This window comes from Mesocricetus auratus, unplaced genomic scaffold, assembly GCF_017639785.1.
Source record: "Mesocricetus auratus isolate SY011 unplaced genomic scaffold, BCM_Maur_2.0 Super-Scaffold_100004, whole genome shotgun sequence".
NCBI lineage: Eukaryota > Metazoa > Chordata > Mammalia > Rodentia > Cricetidae > Mesocricetus > Mesocricetus auratus.
Genome location: NW_024429189.1, coordinates 2,904,585 through 2,923,709, shown reverse-complemented (window position 1 = coordinate 2,923,709; position 19,125 = coordinate 2,904,585). Strand labels below are relative to the sequence as shown.

The 19,125-nt window shown below is 51.1% G+C and overlaps 1 protein-coding gene across 1 annotated transcript in view; it reads right to left on the bottom strand.

Moving 5' to 3' along the window:
* Cfap77 (cilia and flagella associated protein 77) overlaps positions 1–19,125 on the bottom strand; it is a 120,969-nt gene that overhangs the window by 12,566 nt on the left and 89,278 nt on the right. The window contains exons 4-5 of the mRNA XM_005085431.4: positions 16,091–16,196; positions 11,878–11,979 (exon numbers count right to left, since the gene is read on the bottom strand). Of these exons, the coding sequence (XP_005085488.1) occupies positions 11,878–11,979; positions 16,091–16,196 (208 nt within the window). The remainder of the gene's footprint in view (positions 1–11,877; positions 11,980–16,090; positions 16,197–19,125) is intronic.

Here is a 19,125-nt window from a genome sequence, read left to right as displayed (position 1 = left end):
TAAATTTCTTAAAGGAAAGTGTTGTGAGCCATTAAAAAATATATATCTGCCTCTAAAACTGTCACAGTCAAGCTGGGTGGTGGCGCACGCCGTTAATCCCAGCACTCGGGAAGCAGAGGCAGGTGGATCTCTGTGAGTTAGGGACCAGTCTGGTCTACAAAAGCTAGTTCTAGGACAGCCTCCAAAGCCACAGAGAAACCAAAAACAAACAAACAAACAAACAAACAACAACAACCACAAACCTGTCACAGTCTTGAGCAGACTGTGGAGCAGGGGTGGAGAAGCTGTGACCATGCCCTTGTGAGGAAAGACTGAGGTCCCCTCACAAGGTGGTCCTGCGCACATCCTCCAGCTATCCTCATGGTCTTGCCACCCAGCATCTACTTTCTCTGATGCCTCCACCATGGCCTCCCTCCACGGGAACCCCAGAAACATCCATCATCTTGGCCTTGCATCTTCTCTGCTCTTTGAAACACCTCAGCCCAGTAAGAATGTCACACTGGAAGATGCCACTTGAGTGGGGGATAAACATGACACACAGAGAGGTCCCTTTCTGTCCCCATTTCTGTCTCCACCTCAAGCCCCCCATCTAACACACTCATGCGCGCGTACACACACACACACACACACACTAGCATACATGCTTGCACACACACCCTGGGATGCAAATGATAACCACCCACCCATCACTGTGAAGCTTGACAGAAAATAATGAGAAACACTAAATCTTTTATAAGGTCAACACTCGCCTTAGCCGAGCAGCTGTCAAACAAGAAAAGAATTTAGCGCTGGAGCCACGAAACTTCCATCGGCTCATTAAACCCAACAGGGCCCGGGCCTGGCGTGGCGGAGGAGACGAGGGGCCTTCCGTTTTGTGTCAGTAATTTGCGGTGGAGGAGGCAGAAGAAACAGCCAGCGCCAAAGGGGCCTGGGGGGCGACTGGGGAATCGTTAGCGCGCCAGGATCGGCCGCAGCTCCTAATTGGAAGCATTGGGCATTATCAACGGAGGATTTGCCTCAGCTCCCTGACAGCTCGTGGGCCCAAAATGATCGCCCACTTGTCAGCGTAAAAGACCATTAAAAACAAACCGTTTTGATTTAATTGGAGGCGGTGCACTGTGGGACCAGGTGAGGAGGCTCAGCAATCGGCTCACCGGGCTACACCCCTTCTCCCTCTGCGAGCTGGGCCAGGCCCAGGAGCCAATGTGGGTTGTGTGTGAGTGTGTATGTGTGTGTGTGCAGACTTTTCGTCTTTCAAAAACTGTCTGAGAAAGGAGTGAATGGGAGACAGGGAGAGCTTCACAGCAGCAGGGGGGGTCTCTTTTCAATGGGCCTGTCAATAAACACAGTGACAAGCTGAGTCTCTGAGAAGTGGAGGGGGTGTCCCGCTTTTCAGAGGCCGCATGGGTAGGAGTCTGTTGATTCTATTCTTTTGAGGGGGAGTGTCCCCAGGCCTCCAGACACGGGGGCTTAGCCAACCAGCAAGCAGTGGGATATCCCAGTGGGCACTCCAAATTCAGCTGTAGCTTGCCCACCCCTTCAGAATATCAGAACATAGAAGGTCATGTTGGCTTACCAGTGATAGCAAGGCTTTAGCTCTGTCAGTTCAAGAAAGTTAGGGTGTTAGGACAGGAGATGGCCTGGAAGAGACCTTTCTGAGGGCCTCTGTAAGTGGGACAGCCCCCAGGGAATTGGGCTATCTCAGCACCATCTCCTTGGGAAAGAGCATGATCATTGGTCAACAATCTTACTTGGTCCCTGTAAGCCGCCACTCATAGAAATAATTGCCTAAGCACTGGTTGGATTCTCTGACCAATGAAAGTACCTCCAAGCACACAGAGCATTTGTTAGGATAGAATCTGGCAGTGGAGTCACCCCGAAGTCAGGGCCCATGGGCACAGTGTGTTGCCTCTCAAAACCACTCACACCACGGGTACTCCATAAACACTAACTGGCTCTTGTTAGTCCTCAAAGATGAGAGGGGCAGTCATCTCACTCCATCTCACAAAGCACTCATCTTATTTATTGCCCATAGCGTCTTTGACAAGACAACGCATGCAGGCCCATGCAGTGCTGGAGAGGTGTGCTAGGGAGAGCCAGGGAGGCTCACAGCCGATCCCTTCCCAGACAACCATTCATTTTGAGAAAGGATCAAATGGGAGGAGACACTGGATCCCTGGTGAGCTTCAAACTGCAGAGCTCCAAATTTTGCTGCTGAATTTGGCCAATGGGGATTCCTTAATTACTTTCTCTGGAAATTTCCTTGGTAGTGCTTTCTCGGGTGGTTATCTGAGCGCTCGGTTCCTCGGTTGACAGAGTCTTTGATTTTGTACTGTAAATTAAGTCCTTTGCTGTCCTGCTCATATGGCACCTTCCTACACCTCATTGAGTATTCATATAGGCTGTTGAGCAGCTCCTGCAATGCTTCTAGGGCAGCCACGGCCACACTCAGACGGTCAGTGCCTCAGCCTGGGGATATTAGGCTTGATGTCACTACTTCTCATACTGGAGTGATGATCAGGAAGACATTCTTCCGGTGTCTTTGAAGAAGAACTTTTCCATGGTCAATTATGTTAACAATGTCAAATCACAAGGAGGAACATCAGAGCAAGTGTCTCAGCTAGGTAGGAAGGAGGTAAACACCATATTCTGGACAGTGTCCTGAGGAAATGTCGGCAGGTGGGACTCTGCTGAGGGTAACTTTGCCACTAAGTGTGTTCAGTAGACATCTAACTAATGTTTGCGAAAGGACAGATGATGGACAAATGGATGGAAAGATGCATGTATGGGAAGATGGATGGACACATGAATGCATGGGTGAATGGATGCCTGGGTTCACGCATGCATGGATGGATGAATGGATTAGGAACCTGCAGAGCCCTTAAAAATTCATCTTCTTGAGCTGAAGAGATGGCTCAGCTCCTAAGAATACTGCCTGTTCTTCCTAAAGATCCAGGTTCAAATCCCAGCACCCATATGGCTCCTCACAACTGTCTGCAACTTCCAGTTCCACCCTCTTTCTGGTCTTCCTGGGCACCAGACGTGCATGAGGAGCACGGCCAGACATGCAGATAAGACGCCCACATGCATCCCACACCCACACACTGGAAAAATCCATCTGCTCTCCTCAACTTAAATTCCAAGTGCAAGCATTTCATTTTCTCCAAGATCTGTACCCTGGTCTCCTTCCCGGGGATTTGAAAGTACCCAATCAGTTTGCATTTGAGGGGAAATAAGTAGAGCCATCCCGGAGTGAAATTCAGATGTTCTGGGGCCCCTGAGTTAAACAATTTATAACTCTTGTTCAGGGTCTGCTACACGTCAGCCACACTTCCACAGCAGGAAACCCGGCGCTAGCATACCGTGTGGAGGAATGTAGCACGGAGACAGACAGCTGACTTCCAGCCTGGGCCCTATCACTGTCCAGCTGTGTGACCAGGAGCCTGTTTCTCACAGACAAAGTCAGTGTCTCGTGGTCCATCCATCCTGTGGGGTCACTGTTAGGCTCATGACTTGGCCCCCGGCACCTGGCCCTGGCATCGGAGACAGGGTGGCTGCTCCTATTGTGACGATGAAGTCACACACAGATCCAGCAGCCTCTCCTGAGCGCGCTCCAGCGGGAGCTTTCCCCACAGGGAAGTCGGGGCGTGAGACAAGCATCTGCAACCACAGCGTGTTCAGAAATGTGTAGAAGTACAGTTTCAGCCGACAGTTGCAGCAAGGGGTAAAGGCAGAGAAGACATTGCTGAAGGCCAGAGGTCACAGTCTGGGTGGTCCCCTATTGTTCCAAGGCAGGACTCTGCTTTCCACACTCAGAGCTCTGCCCCCAAGAGCAGTCAAGAACCTGGCAGCTGTGGAAAAAGTAACTGCCTTGGGAAATTTGCAAAGCTGTCATGTTCAAGGGGGAGCCAGGGATTCAGGGGGCTTCAGAAGCCAGAAATATAACCAGGAGGTGGGAGGCAGAAGGAGACAGATTTGCACTGAACTTGAGAAAGAAGTTGCCAAGGACTGATGGGCCCCTTCAAGCCTCAGTGAAAGCACTGGGGGGGGGGGGGGGGGGGATGGTATTGGAGGCAGGGCCTCGGGGAGGTGATTGGGGTTAGATGAGGTCATGAACAGGAGCTCCAGTGATGACGCGGATGGCCATCTAAGGACCCCCCTGCTTCTGCCCCCCACACCATATTTCTTATATTTGGGCACAGTAAGAAGGTGTGCTCGTTGAAACCTGCATGCGCTGCAGACTGAATTTCTAGCCTCCAGTGCCAGCTACAACTGTTACTGAGTCTGCCCAGCCTGGGGTACTCTGTGATAGCAGCCTGAGAAGGCTGGCCCCTGGGCCTGGTTCCCTTTGGAGGACCCAGCTTGCTGCTTACCACACCCACCCAGCCTAGTAAATACATAGCTCAAACTACATTGACCTTGACCGAGGGTGCTTTGATAACTGCTTGCCAAAACTACAAGTCTGGAGGTTGTCTCACATCTGCCGGATCGGGTCCTGGAATATTTATTTGACCCCAGGTGGAACTAGGGTAGAGAGCTATGGGAGGGAATGACCAGGCCTAGTACAGACCAGAGGTCTGTGTGACCATCCCCTAACCCAGCTTGGTGTGCACACATTCCTCCTGATGGCTGTGCTCATATAGCAGTGAGGGTGGCAGCCATGAGGCAAGCTGGACTATAGAGCCGGCTTGTGGTTCTCAGCCTGCAAATTTAGCCATTTCCCATAGTTGGTCTGCTTCCCACTTGTAACAAAGCATCCTGAGTCTGGCATCAATGGCCTCTTTCCTCTTTAGCCTTAGGGCCAAGCTGCAATTTAAAAGATGTCAGAGGTTTTTATCAAAGCCCTTGGCTTTCAGGGCAGTGGGAGGTATGGTTTACAGCAAGGGTTTAAATCAGCCAAAGCAGGACTGGCCACGACCCTCTGGACACCCATCAAAGTCTTACTGCTGTGCCTTCCCCTCCCTGACCCCCAGACCCTGCAGTTAGCACCACTGACCCCTGACCTCAGCTTCAGGCCCTCAGCCCTCCTCAGCTCTTGCAGAGCCTGACCCTGGAGGCTACCAGTCAAAGTCCAAGTCTCTGCTGGTACCTTGCTGGCTGTTAACGTGGGCATGTGAGCGTAAGCCTGTGAGCGTAAGCCTGTGAGCCTTAGGTTCCCCATCACCAAGGCACGGGACTCTTTCATGCCACAGGGTAACTGAGAGATGGCCATGAGACGGGACAATTCGCAGACGCACCCAGGCTGGTCCCTCGGTGGGCCAGGGACGCGGCTGTCACTGCATCCGTCAGGGAACTTGATCTTTACTCCCTGTGTTCCACTCTGCTTCCACCCACACATCGGTTAAACCTCCCGCAATTGATTGCGCTGCTCTAAAACGCCATTTCCCGGGATGCCTTTGAGCAGAGCAAGGGAGGAGGCCCTGGTCTCCCCTCTTCTCCATAGGAAGCCGGTGAAGGCGTGTTTGCTCTGGTAACAGTTGTGTACACCCCACAGCTTTTCCGCAACACCAGCTTCATCCCCCTAAATCACTGAACCCCATTGATTTGCTAGAACCCGCCATGGGCAACAGGCAACCTTAGGGTCCATTTTACCAACCACTTTGGTGCTCCCTGGCGGGAGGTGACAAGTGGGACATGAGGGAAGACATTTCAGAAAGGGCAGGCCCCTCCTTGTATCACAGGATCCTTCCTGAGTTCCCCTTAGCTTAGGGAAGGTTTATTCCCTTGGAGATAAGCTAAATGAAGACATTGGGAAACTAAAAAAAACCTCCCTCATTCCCAAAAGTCAGCAAGAGACTCTCAGCATCATTGGTGCTTAGAGATCTGCAGCAGCTGGGCTGAATGGGAAGCTCAGTTTGCCTGGCACAAATGAGGTCATGGGTTCAAGCCCCAGCACTGCGTCCCTGGCAGGGTGGGGCAAACCTGTAATCCCAAGGCTCAGGAAGTGGAGGCAGGAGGATCAAGAGTTCAAGCCCAGCGGCCAGAGAGATGTTTCCAGCAGTTGAGAGCACATACTGCTCTTGTTGGAAGCCCAAGTTCAGTTCTCAGTACACGTCTGGCTCACACCTGCTTCACTGCAGCTATGGGGATCTGCTGCCTCTAGTCTCCGCAGGCACTTGTACTCTCATTTACACACATAATCACACAGACATGCATATCATTAAAAGTAAGTGTGCAAGGTCTGCCTTGGCTACATAGTGAGTCTGAGGCCAGCCTGGGATGCATGAGTCCCTGTCTCAAGAAAAAAGAAAAGGAACATAAACATACACTAATAATGTTAAATACGCTATCTGCATTTTGGTTTGGTTTTTTTCTCTTCTTTTCTCTTCCTTTCTTTTTTTCTAAGACAGGGTCTCACCATGTACTTCTAGCTGTCTTGGAACTCACTCTGTAGACCAGGCTGACCTTGAACTCACAGAGATTTTCCTGCCTCTGCCTCCTGAGCCCTGAGACTAGAGGTACGTGCCACCATGCCCAGCTTCTGGTTGGTTTTCAACATAAAATATTTTCACAGCCAGTAGGGAAGAAGAACCTTCTGGATTAAGCTGAAAACCCCCAGGCGCTGGCAGGATTCAGGCAGCTGGGCCGTCAAGTAACAGGACAGGGCCTGTGAGATGCCAGCCTCAGATTCCTCTTGGTGAATTTTCTCCAGCAATAAAGTGGCAGGCACTCCACACTTCTTTGCTGCTCCAGGTACCTGGCCACCACTCCCTCCTCTGCCCCAGCCCAGCTCTGTCCTTCCTTTCCTGCCCCAGATCTTCAGCTGTGGCTGTTCGTGAACATCAGTGTCACCCCCTGAGCAGGAAACCCCAGAAAGTGTCCGATTATGTAAAGTCCCCGCTCCAATCCCCTCCAGGCAGCTCCTCTGCCTGAATCTGTTTATAATGGGACAGCTGTTTGTAGGGAGGGTGGCAACTGCACCAGGCCTCCATGTCACTCTCCCTTCTCCTGATGCCACCTGTGAATGTCCCCTACCTGCCCTCGGTGCCCTTCTAGATGACATTGCATGACTCTTACTCCAACTCAAGAGTGACGGGATTCTTAAAATATGCCAGTGTGAGGCTCAGGGAGGGGCTACAGGTCTGGTTTCTGTCCTTCCTGCTTGGGTCTGGGAAATATGATGCCTAGGTTGGGCATCCACTGGTCCCTCTTTGTGTTAAGTTCTTTGAGGAGGTGAAGGCAGTAGGGTGGACTGGGTTGGAGATGCTCTGGGGTTTAACAGAGAGTTAACTTTGCAGCCAGCTATGATTTGTAGGAGAGCTTAAAGGTGGCAGAGAAAATCCTTCTCTTACATTCAGCAGCCTCTCCTAATCGGCTGCTTCTCCGGGTGGCCCTGCTTGGCTGACTGCAGATGCATTTTCTTCCCTTCATCCAGAGACCCAGGAGACCCAAGACAGGGTTAGTCTTCCACAGAAAGAGGAGGCTGATCCCAGCGTCCAGAGCACAGGAGCTTGTAAATCAAACTGTTAGCTTAATGGCTTGGGCCATTATTCTAAAGCAGTGGGGCTGAAACCAAAAGCCAAATGAAAATATAGTCAATTTGTTCATACTTTAGTGACCGAAAGACTATGTGATGTTGGTGGGGATCAGCACTGCAGACAGGCCAGGACTAGCAGGGAGGATGGAGTGGCCAGAGACAGGGCTGGGATGTGCCTTGAGCAAAGCCCCCTTTCTTTGTGTGTGTGTGGGGGGGGTAGGTGTGTGTGTGTGTGATGTGCGTGGTGGATGTATGTGTGTAGTTGCTTGGATAATACAGTTGTCACTATAGGAATGTCACTGCCTCCCAAATACGGGGCTGCTAAGTGAACACTGTGTAACTGGGGATACGACCTCTCCACACCTCCCCTGCTTGTCTGTGTATCTTCCCATTTGTCGGTCTTGACACCTCTCTGCCCATCTTGTGCCAATTCAATGACTGGTAACTCCACAGCAGCAGCGGTGACCAAAGTTATTTTGGTTCAGTCACCACCATGTCCTCAGATCCTGAGCAGGACCTGGTCTGAAGATATTCAAGGGGGAAATTTGTGAATGAATGAGTGAATGAGTAGATGAACAAATGAACTGATAGGTGAGTAAGTGAGCAGATGGATGAACAAATGAATGAATGAATGAATGAATGAATGATCGCCTCCGTCCTCAGGGCATGTAAGGCCGGCTTACCGTGAGCCAGGAGCTCTGCTTAAGTCTACACTCACGTCCTGCCAGAGAAGTTCCTTAGCACATTTTACAGAAAAGAATGTGAGTCTTAGATAGGCAAAGCTATTTGGCAGAACAAGGTACCATTCCATTTGACTGCTGGACACTGGATGCTCTCTTACACACACAGATATCATACTAGGCCATTCTCAGCCCCCTGTCACTGACCTCCGTCCTCCTCTGCTGTCCCCAGAATGCACTGCAGACAGCACGAGAGTCCCCATAACACTGGGAACAGAGAGCATCAGCCTAGTGGCTTTTCCCTTAATGGGGGGGGGGGTGATGACTCCATGTCCCCCATAGGAGAACTCAAGGAAGAGTCTGAGCTATTCTCCCAATGATCCGGGGTCTTTCACTTCCAAGAATCCTCACTCGGCCTCCCACATGCTCCATGGTAAGAGGAAACCATGGAGTCAGTCCTGAACAGGCCTCCCAGGCCTGAGCCCACTCTCTCCTTTTTCAGTGTGGAGACTGAGGCTCCAAACTCCCAGCCTCTCAAACTCCAGCCTCACGGCATGAACATCCCGGCTGGCACTGCCACCTCCACCAGCTGCAGGACACAGAGACCAACCAGAAAGAAGCCGCGGGGGGCGGGGGCACCAGAGGCCCCGCCCGCCGGGGGGATGTACCACTGCCTGGCTTGGCCTCACCTTGTGGTCCAGAGGTCTGCCCCGCTTCCCTGGGGCTGGCTGAGAGGCAGCAGAAAGCAGCCTGTCTGACCCGGTGACCCAGCCGCGGGGTGGCTGCCCCACCCTGCCTGCTGCTTCTGCGTGTGAAAGGTGTTTAATTATTTCTGACAGAGTTCAGCCTCGACATCTGTTCGTGAGCGGGGAGGGTCCATTTAGGTTATCCATCACCGTGACAGGTTCAACTTTTTTGGAAGTGCATTTTCCCATCATAATGGAGCCAGGGTGGGGGCGGCAGATCAGCAGTGACATGCGACCCGGACAAAGACCCTCCTGGGGCTTCGTGTACCGTGAAACGTCAGCAGCCCCGGCATGCTTTCCAAGCACAGGCCCTGCGCTGGCAGCGGGCACATGTGGCAGTGCTGGGGCATCTGTGCGGGTAGGAGGGTGTCATTGTGCCTGAGGGTGGCTTGGAAAATCTTTGGTCATTCTGGGCTGGTCAATCATTCATTCATTCATTCACCCACTCATTCATTCATTCATTCCAAGAGTTACTCACCACCTTCTCTGCGCCAGGCACCCTGCTTAGCTCTGGGGATATGACTAGGGCCTTGACGCCTGGTGTTTGTGGACTTACACATTAAGAAGGAAGATGAAAGTCTGTCTACTTAATCACCTGACTGCCAAGTTGCTAAGTTCTTCAAAGGGAAGCAGCGAGGCCTGAGGTGTCCCTTGGTGATGAGGGGGCCCCTGGTGGGGTTGCCGCAGAAGCAGGAAGGAGTCTCAGGAGCCCCTGGATTAAGGCAGGCATCCTTGGCATCCACACTGGTGCACTGGTACCTACAAAATTGTGCTCAACCAACACTTGGTGCTGCAGGCTCAGTCAATATTGCTATATTGTCCTATAACGGCAGCTCCCAGGGGTTTAAGAGTCTCTGCTGGGCAGATAATGCAACTGAGAGTCCTACTCAAAGAACCTGGCACATATGCTATGTTCCAGGGCCTGTGTTATGGGTGACTGAGGCACTAACTTGCAAGGATCCCAAGGGTGTCCTTGGAAGACACAGAGGGGAGGCTTGGGGCTCACCCCTGCCCTTCTGTCTCAACTAGTTAGTGTGTTACCAGCATGGGCACGAGGCCGCCATCCAAGGATCCAGGCTAACCCCTCTAGGGAGTCTGGAGATGCACGGGACCCACTTCACCTGCAAGGCACAGTTGGGGTGTTTGTTCTGCGGATAAAATAACATTGTCTATACCACATTAGCCACACAAGACACCTGCCATCAGAAAGAGTTGTCACTGTCCGGTCACTACTTCTCCTAACAGTACCTCAGAAGTCCTAATGAGTAGCAGAGCTCTTCAGACCCCGAGACAAACTCTCTCTCGTGCAAACAGAAACACTGAATTATTTCTACCCTGGAGCTCCTGTCAGGGCCAGCTACTGTAAAAATAGAGGCCACCTGGAGGGCATCTTATGCCTTTGGGAGCTGGGGGTCCTGGTGCCCCTCTGGCAATGTCACCCAGGTGCCTACATGCATTTGGTCACTGGCATAATAGGAAAAAGGGAGCCAAGGAGGAAATGAAACAGAGGCGGGTGGGGGGGGGAGGGGGGAGGGAGGAGGCTGTGAACAACTGAAGGCGGTAGCGAGATCCGTGAGAGAGACGGAGCAACGGGAGGGAGGTTTTGCTGTTGAGGCTCCTCACTGACAGGCGCTAAGAAGTGGCAGTGTGTCGGTGACTCCTGCCACCCCCTGATCAGTGTCTGGTCATGTTCTTTCAGTGACATTTGCTGTGAGCTCAGCAGAGGCCTGGGCTGATGGGCAGCGGGGCACATGGCCACTGACATGTGTCGGCGGAGGCCACTTGGGCAGGACGCGAAAGGCCACATTCAGCAGGCCACGGCAGCCTTTCCGCCGAAGCTCAACAGCTTGTTCAAGTGCATTAGGCTCAGGAAGGCAGCAGCCCCTGCACTGGCTAACTCGCAGTTTTAGGCAGCACAGCCGGGCTGGCTGGCTGGCTGGGAATATTGCTTGTGCAGCTGTCTAGGGCAGGAACGTCCCTCATGACCTTCAGAGAAGACTCCTTCTGCCTGGGTTGGGTACACGCAGCCTATGCAGCCTCTTTCTTGTCCTGGGCCCAGCATTTTCCCTTAGTCTGTACAATGCTACTCCCCCCAGCCCTCCACACACCCACTGTCCTTGTCTTGCTAAAAACTGCTGAACATGCGTCTCTGTCTGGGTATTGCAAGACCGCATGGGTGAAAGAAGCCAGCTCTAGAGTCAGAGCATATCCTGGCCCCTGCATCATGATTCATCTTCACTCAGCACCCACCCGAGGGGGGGGCGCACCTGAGGTCATCTCCTGTCAACAGGGTGCCATCATTCAGGTGGATTAGCAGTGAAGACACAAGCTTGTTTCCCATCTGGGCACGTCTTCCCCTTACAAGATACATTAGGACCCTGTCACTAGAGCTATGCTTCTACTCAAGACAGCCTCTGCTTCCGGGTAGCCAGCATCACATGCTGAGATGACCTGAGATCTCCCAAGACTCTTCCCCTTCCCAGCATTCTCCATGTTTCCTGTCTAGAAAACAGGCCAGTATCAGCAGGCTACCCATGGGAGCTTATCAAGAGTCTTAGCTGAGGGCTGACGGGGTGGAGAAGTAGAGACAGGAGGCTATCCAGAAGCTGTGGGCCGGTTAGCCTTCCGTACGACCAACATGAGAGAGTCCACCAGGCTTCAGGTGAGCGACAAGGAGTGACACCACGCAGGCTGTCCTCATCGTAGACATCTACACTCGCGCACACACACACACACACACACATGTGCACACTGCCCTATCCCTGGTCACACACCAAACACACATTTAGAAAAACAGAATCTGCTGAGCTATGTGGTCTCCGAACCTGGATGGAGGGAAAGTTCACAGATGTGGGGTACCACCTGCTGCTGTGTTCTGGGCATCAATGGTCGGGAACCCACAGAACTCTCTGACAACGGAGCCTCAGCTAGCCCAGCTTTGGTGCAGAAGGGGGCGGGTGAAAGGGCCACTGACCTTCTGGAAGTGAGGCATGTGCCAGAGAGCATCCAGCTTCACGGGAGGCTTGTACTTCCTCAACTGACTGCTCCTTGTTTCGTACAGCTTTCCCAGGATCACCTGCAGGCCAGAAAGGCAGGCATAAGATGCTCGCCGTGCCACCTGGAGGCTTTAGAATCGCCATGGAAACAAACCCTGTGCACGTGTCTGTGGAGTAGTGTCTAGATTGGGCTAATCGAGGAGAGAAGACTCACATTGAGGTGAGCACTACCATCACACAGCCTGGGGTCCTGGACCCAATGGGAAAAGTGAGCTGAGCGAAGACATCCGTCTCTCCCTGCTTGCTGGCTGCTGAGATGTAACTCCACCCCCACGCCCTCTCCACCATGATATGTAGACGTATCTTCAAACAGTGAGCCAAAAGAAACCCTTCCCACTCTAAGTTATTTTTGTCATGCATGTCATAGCAACAATACAACTAAAACACCAGGGCAATGACCAAGGAGCTCTGGGGCAGCAGCTGTGATGGGTGACAGACTCGAGGGTCACTTTCCTCCAGGCTTTTCTCTTAGGCCATGTCACAGCCCGGTCCCACTGCCCCTGCCCCTGTGCACAGTTCATGGTTGCTTTGATTTCTGGATCCCTCGAGCAGTAGCTGTGAGGGAGTTGCCCTTAACCCCTCCTACCCTGAAACTAACACAGTCCCTGTGGTTCACACAGAACCCTAGTATCTGTGTAAAGAAATGTATGACTCAACAGGGTGTCACTGTCCCATGGAGCAGGTCCTTATGATGGCCCTCCCAGGAGGAGGACGGAGGGTGAGTGTCTTGAGAGGAGCATAGCTTCCAAAAGTGGGGGAAGCCCATCCCTTCTGAACACTGATTCCATGCCCACTAACAGGTATCAGCAGGTCCACAACCAGTCCTGTAGTTCATGGTGTCTGTCCAGAACTAAGGTGTGTCCCTTCTAAACTCAGATGGTACAGTTGGTCTTAACCCTTGTAGCATTGCATGGAGATGAAGCTCATTAAGTGTTGTTTTCAACTCAACACAGCTAGAGCTCTTAGAACAATAATTGTTTTGGGTTTTGTTTTGTTTTGTTTGTTTGGTTTTTGGTTTTTCGAGACAGGGTTTCTCTGTATTGTTTTAGAGGCTGTCCTGGAACTCACTCTGTAGACCATGCTGGTCTTTAACTCGCAGAGATCTGCCTGCCTCTGCCTCCCAAGTGCTGGGATTAAAGGCGTGTGCCACCACCACCCAGGTTTTAACTAGAGCCCCTAGAACAAGGGAGTGGGTGATAAGTGTTCTACCTCCAACATGTTAAGACACAGTGGAATGTGGCCACCTGTAGCCCAGCAGTGAGACCTCAGCAGACGTCAGTCCAGTGGGAACCTTAAACTTGGAGTCACAGAGCTGGGAGATGCTAGAGCCATACCTGGGGTAGTGAGGTGGGGGATGGGGAGGCACAGGCACCCAGTGGGTTCCAGCCTCTCTAGAAGGGCCTCCTTGGCCTGCCCATCTGTCTCCTTCCCGCAGTCTTTGTTGTGGTAGTTCCCTGGGGGACATGCATGGGGGTAGGCTAGGGGTCGAAGCTTGGTGGCCTACATCTGAATTCTGCATGTTTCTATACATGTGTCACCATTTGTGGCATATGAGCCCAAGGTGTAAAGGGACCTTCTCTCTGTTCCTAGAACTCTTCCAGCTGTTTCAGCCCCAAAGCGTAGAACCCTAGGCCACGGCTTAAAGTGACCTAGGTGGAAACAAATGTCTGTGACAAGCTGAGAACTAGAGGAAGGGACAATGGCTTTGTCTCCACAAATTCATATAGTGGAACCGTACTACGAATGTAATGTCCACAAGTAACTTCCAAGCCTTAGGCTGGATATTCACTCTGCATTCACAAGGTTGACCTTAAGTCAAGGCAGAGAAGCTGTCTAATCAGGGGACCAAGCTGGGCTTAAGAATACAACAGACAGCCCTATGCTCTTTCCAATGCTCCATTTCCCTGACTAAAGAGGTGTGCCAATGCTTGACCAGCACGGTTCTTGTAGGAGCTGCTCATGGGTGCTTTGAGCAGAGTAGCTAGCCCAAAGATCGTTAGTCACCAACTTCATTAGGGGGTCATTGCTGTCCAAGATTCAGAGTCCCTTCAGCAGCATGCTGGCTGATGGCAGAGTCAGGCTTCCTCTGGGATGTGGGTAGTTTTGGCCTTGAAAATGGATCTTTTCAAGCTTTGTAAATTGTGATCAGCTCAGACAGCGGCCCCAGCACCTGGCAGCGTCACAGAATATGCAAGACAACAAGATACCTACAAAGACTTGGAGCAGGGTGCTGGGGACACAGTTCAGTGGGTAAAGTGCTTGCCAGGCAAGTGTGAAGACCTGAATTCAGATCCCTAGCTCTCACATAAAAAGCTAGGTGTGGTGGTATGTGTCTGTAACCTCAGCTTTGGGGAGGTGGAGCTAGGCAGATGCAGGGCACTTGACAGGCAGATAGTCTGGATGAACCAGTGAGCTCCAGGTTTAGTTAGAAATTGTCTCAAATGTATGTCTGTACACCTTAATGTGTGTGCAACACATGCACACACACACACACAAAAGAAGAGAATTCTGAGGCTGGCTTTCTGTTTTCTGAGTGCCTTCTGTGTGGTAGGGCATAGGACTCAGGACATTATACTCCACAAACTACTACCTCAGCCTCTCAAAAAGACATCCCAGGAAGTTCTTCCATCGCTTCATCCTGGAGGTGGGACCTGCATCCTACGAAGGAGGCTCTGCCCTCTGTCACAGGGCCCTGAGACCCCTGGAGGCCTGCTTTCCTACAGGTGGAAGGGACCACCTTGTCTCAGAAAATGCAGGGCACAGAGGAGAATCCGAACACTGTTACCTGGCAGGGTCACCATCTGATCATATTCTGCCTCCTCCTTTTTCCCGGGGCCATCCACCACCACCTCAAACCCAATACAAAATGCACAGGCCTGTTTCTTTCTTTTTTCTTTTTTTTTTTTTTTTAGTTTTTCGAGACAGGGTTTCTCTGTATTGTTTTGGAGGCTGTCCTGGAACTTGCTCTGTAGACTAGGCTGGCCTCAAACTCACAGAGATCCGCCTGCCTCTGCCTACCGAGTGCTGAGATTAAAGGGTGAGCGCCACCAATCCCGGCACAGGCCCATTTCTTAAGGTTTTCACTTCTTCACGATGAGTCCTGAGCCAGGGGGAGTTTTTAATCCACATGTTTTTTTCCTGACCATTTGACATTTTTTAAATATTTTGATTCATACACACACACACACACACACACACACACACACACACACGCACACACGCACACATGCGCACACACACACACGGGCATGTATACATGTAAGCCACCAGACACGGGTCCTCTGGGAAGGCAGTCTGTTTGCTTAGCCCCTGTGCCATCGCTCCAGCCCTCTACCTCAGCTATGGGAAACCACTTCTACACAATCTGTTAAAGACCTGGCGAGAGACCTGCCTCCTCACTTGATCCAGAACTGTGACTGCCAAGTCAGATCTTGTGCTTTTTAGATTTCCCTGAAATAGAGCACCAGCCAGGTATGGTCTCTCAAAGTCTGGAAGAGCCTTTGAGTGCTTTAAAATGCACAGGGCAGCATAGAGAAAAGCAGGGAACATTTCTTTTTCCGGCAAAATCTCACCAAAGCGACTTCCTGCCCATTGCTAATGACTCACATTAGTAGCAACTGGAGGATTTGGGGTGCAACAGGGACCCTGGCTCCCACTTCCCTGTGCTGCCCTGGCTTCTCCACATGGCTTTCCCTGACTAGAATGTAGAATAAGGATGCCTCCTGGGAGCCAGTATGAGAAGATGTGTTCCTCATGAAAGGATTTCTCACTACTTAGCAAAAAATGCTTTCCTGCTGTTTAAGAAATCATGTTCTTTAACCACCCTTGTAGAAGTGGGTTCCTACCCTGTCATACTAGCCACTGTGGGAAACATGTCTGTCTAGGCTAGTGGAATTACAGCCTAGCTGCCCGGGGGCGGGGGGTGACAGGGCCTGCTGACTGGTGTCCAGCCATCTTTTACACAATCCTGAATCAGTGGAAGCTGACCGTCACTGAGACTGGTCCAGGTCTGAATTTCATTGCATCAGGATGAGCCTGGACCCCAGGCTCCTGCCCCAACCACATACACTGATGCTGACTCTTCTCTTCTCTCCCTGAGCTTCAGCCCCTCAGAAGTGGGGGCAGGGCTACCTTCTGTTTCTTCTCCATTTTGATGGCTTGCTGAGTGGCCTTCTGCTCCTGTACCCACAGCTGCTGGTACCGATGTTGTAAAAGGTCAAAGAAAGGTGTGGACGGCCTGCGGAGAGAGGGTTACATAGAGCCTGAGGCCTGGGGAAGACCAGGACACCCACATACAGAACAGACACCTCCCTCTCCACAGGACACAGGTCACCAGCTGCAGGCCACACCACCTTCCCCAGGGCCAGAAAAGTCTTCCTATAGCACCCAGAAACCACAGAGAATTGGATCCCATCACAAACAGCTCTGCAAACATGGGGAGCCTCCCTTACCCGGATGGGATAAAGGTTCTGTCCTTGGATTGATGTTGAATAGGGGTCATAGGTTCCCTGGATCTCTTTCTGCTGTTCCTCACCCACCCTGAGCTTGGGTTCACAGGTTCCCCGGGTCCCTTTCTGCTGTGTCTCATCCCCCCTGGGCTCTGCCGTCAGTCTGCTGAGGCTAGTCTTGCAGAAGACTCCTTCCAAGCAGGTGGTCTAACCTCAGTGTGTGACTTCCCTGAGAAATGCTCAGCCTTGGTGTCTCATTGTTCTGGTCCACCTCAGCAAGAATGATGCCATCAGATGTGCAATATGCTCTCCACCTTTGGGGGTCTCTTCTCACTCAAATTCTATCCCTGCCCTGGAGACTTTGTCTCCACATTTGTTAGTCCCACTGGCCTGGTGGAACCAATCTCAACTTTGCACAAGGGCCCATCTCTTTCTGAAGAAGCACTAGATGTCTTCATCACTTGCATCTTGGAACACTGAGCCGGTCCTGAGTGCTCTACAGGTACTGTCTGTTAGGTACCATCCTTTGTCATCTCGGCTGTGAGGAGGAGAGGTTGGTCCCGGAGCAGTGTGGGGCAGCACTCCAAGTGAGGTTGGTTGAGCCACAAACCTCAAAGCTAACATAGATCTAAGTCCTCCCAGGATGGATGGGGAACCAATCCCAGGTTGTGGCTGAGCTCTAAACAGCTTGCAAGACAGAGTGTGCAGGCGCCCTGTATAAGAAGGTCGTAAAGAAAGGAGACTGTGGTGCAGCCATTTCTTTTGCCTTCCAACTCTGTGCCCCTTGCAGAGCTTCCAACAGCCCCAAGTTGGACCAGAGTATTTGGAAGTTTACCACCTCGGTGGTTTGTCGTAGCCACTATGAGGAGAGCCAGGGAAAGAAATTGCCATTTTTGGTGGAAAACACGTGACAGTTACTGGCTGTGATGACTGTGTACTGTGGGTATGAATTGACTGCTCCCTTCTTTATAATAAGGCACAGAGTGAAGATTATTTAAGAGATGTGATCTGAAAGTCGGATTAAACTCTTGAACTCTTATTACTAAATAAAATTGTAAATAAACTAAAAAAGAAAAAGTGTGCAAATGTGTATGGTAAAAGGGCCAGCCAAAGAACCCCCCCAACCCTGAAACCAGTGCCAAAGAAACACACGTAGGCCCTAGAATCAGAGCCAGTAGAAGAAATATGCCCTGGCCCTAAAATTAGAACCAAAAAGCTAAATAAGGCCAGTGAAAGAAACACACTTGGGTTCTGAAACCAGAACCAAATCAGCACCTGATCAACTAAGCAGAAAACCAACCAGTTCTGAGCAGGAAAACCAACCAATCCCTGAGCACAAGATCTAGCCAATCTGAGCTCAAGGGACTGAAATCTGACCAATCCCCACCCTGGAAATCGCCTTCAGGAAAAACTCCACCCCTAAAAAGCCCTATTTAAGTCCTATACCTGCTCAGTTTGCTGCTGCCTTTTTCCACCCTGGCAGAGGGCAGTCACTCTCCTGGATTCTTCCCTCCCAATAAATCTCTTGAATGAGGTTTGGGTGAGACCTTTCACCTGAGCAGAGACTGAGCCTGGGCAGAGTGCACCAAGGCTGTAACACTTTGGCCGGAGAAACCTTCCACTAGTGAGCAGAGTTGCTACACTATACTTGGAAGGACCAGAGCTGTACTGTAACAACTTGGCTAGGGGAACCTCCCTGCTGGAGCAGAGCTGTTACACTGGGGAAGCCTTTCCCTGGAGCAGGGCTGTAAACTGCTACGCTTACTGTGGCCTGTGGTATTCCTTAGCTCCCAGTTGCCAGAATAATTTTCCATTGGAGCTGTAACACTTAGTATTCCTTGGCTCCCGACTGCCAGGATCCCTTTCTATCCAAGCTGCAATGCTTACAAAATGGACAGTGATACCCAAGTTCAGTACCTCCTCAAGAGGCAGGCCTATTGTTTATACCACCTAACCTGGAAACCAACCTACACTACCTATGGTGATTGAACAGGAAACCATCCCACTCTATTAAACCTGCAGAAAATAAAGCTATACACTCCCATAACCCCAGAACTCATGAGGTGGAGGCAGGAGAATCACAATTTCAAGGTCACCTTCTGCTATGTGAGTTTAAGGCTAGCATGGGTTACATAAAACCCCATCTCAACCTCCCTACCCTCCAAGAGTTAATTTTAAAAATTTATTTAACAATAATACTCAAGTTGGGTGCAATGAGGAGGACTGCATGGGCTAGATACTGAGACCCTGTCTCTAAAAATATGTGATAATAAGGGCTGGAGAGAAGGCTTAGCAGTTAAGAGCACTGAGTACTCTTGCAGAAGATCCAAGTTCTGTTCCCAGCACCCACATGGCTGCTCACAAAATATATGTAACTTCAATTCCAGATTGTATATCTTCTCTGGCTTTCAAGGGCACCAGGCACTCACTTGGTACATAGTCGTACATGCAGGTGACATACCCATACACATACATAAAAATGTTAATGTGTAACAATAATTAATTAGAATAATCGACAGCGGAGTGGGTGATGCTCATTAGTGGTGGCTGAAATGGCTAGAAGGCTAATAGGAGATGTGTGGTGGATGCTCACTTCATCCTCAGTTCAGAATAGCCCGCCCTGCTGCTATTATTTTACCACTGTGGCAAACAGCCACAGCATGGGAGTGCTCATCTGGGCTAGGGAAATTTCAGTGATGGGTTGCTTGCCTAGATTGT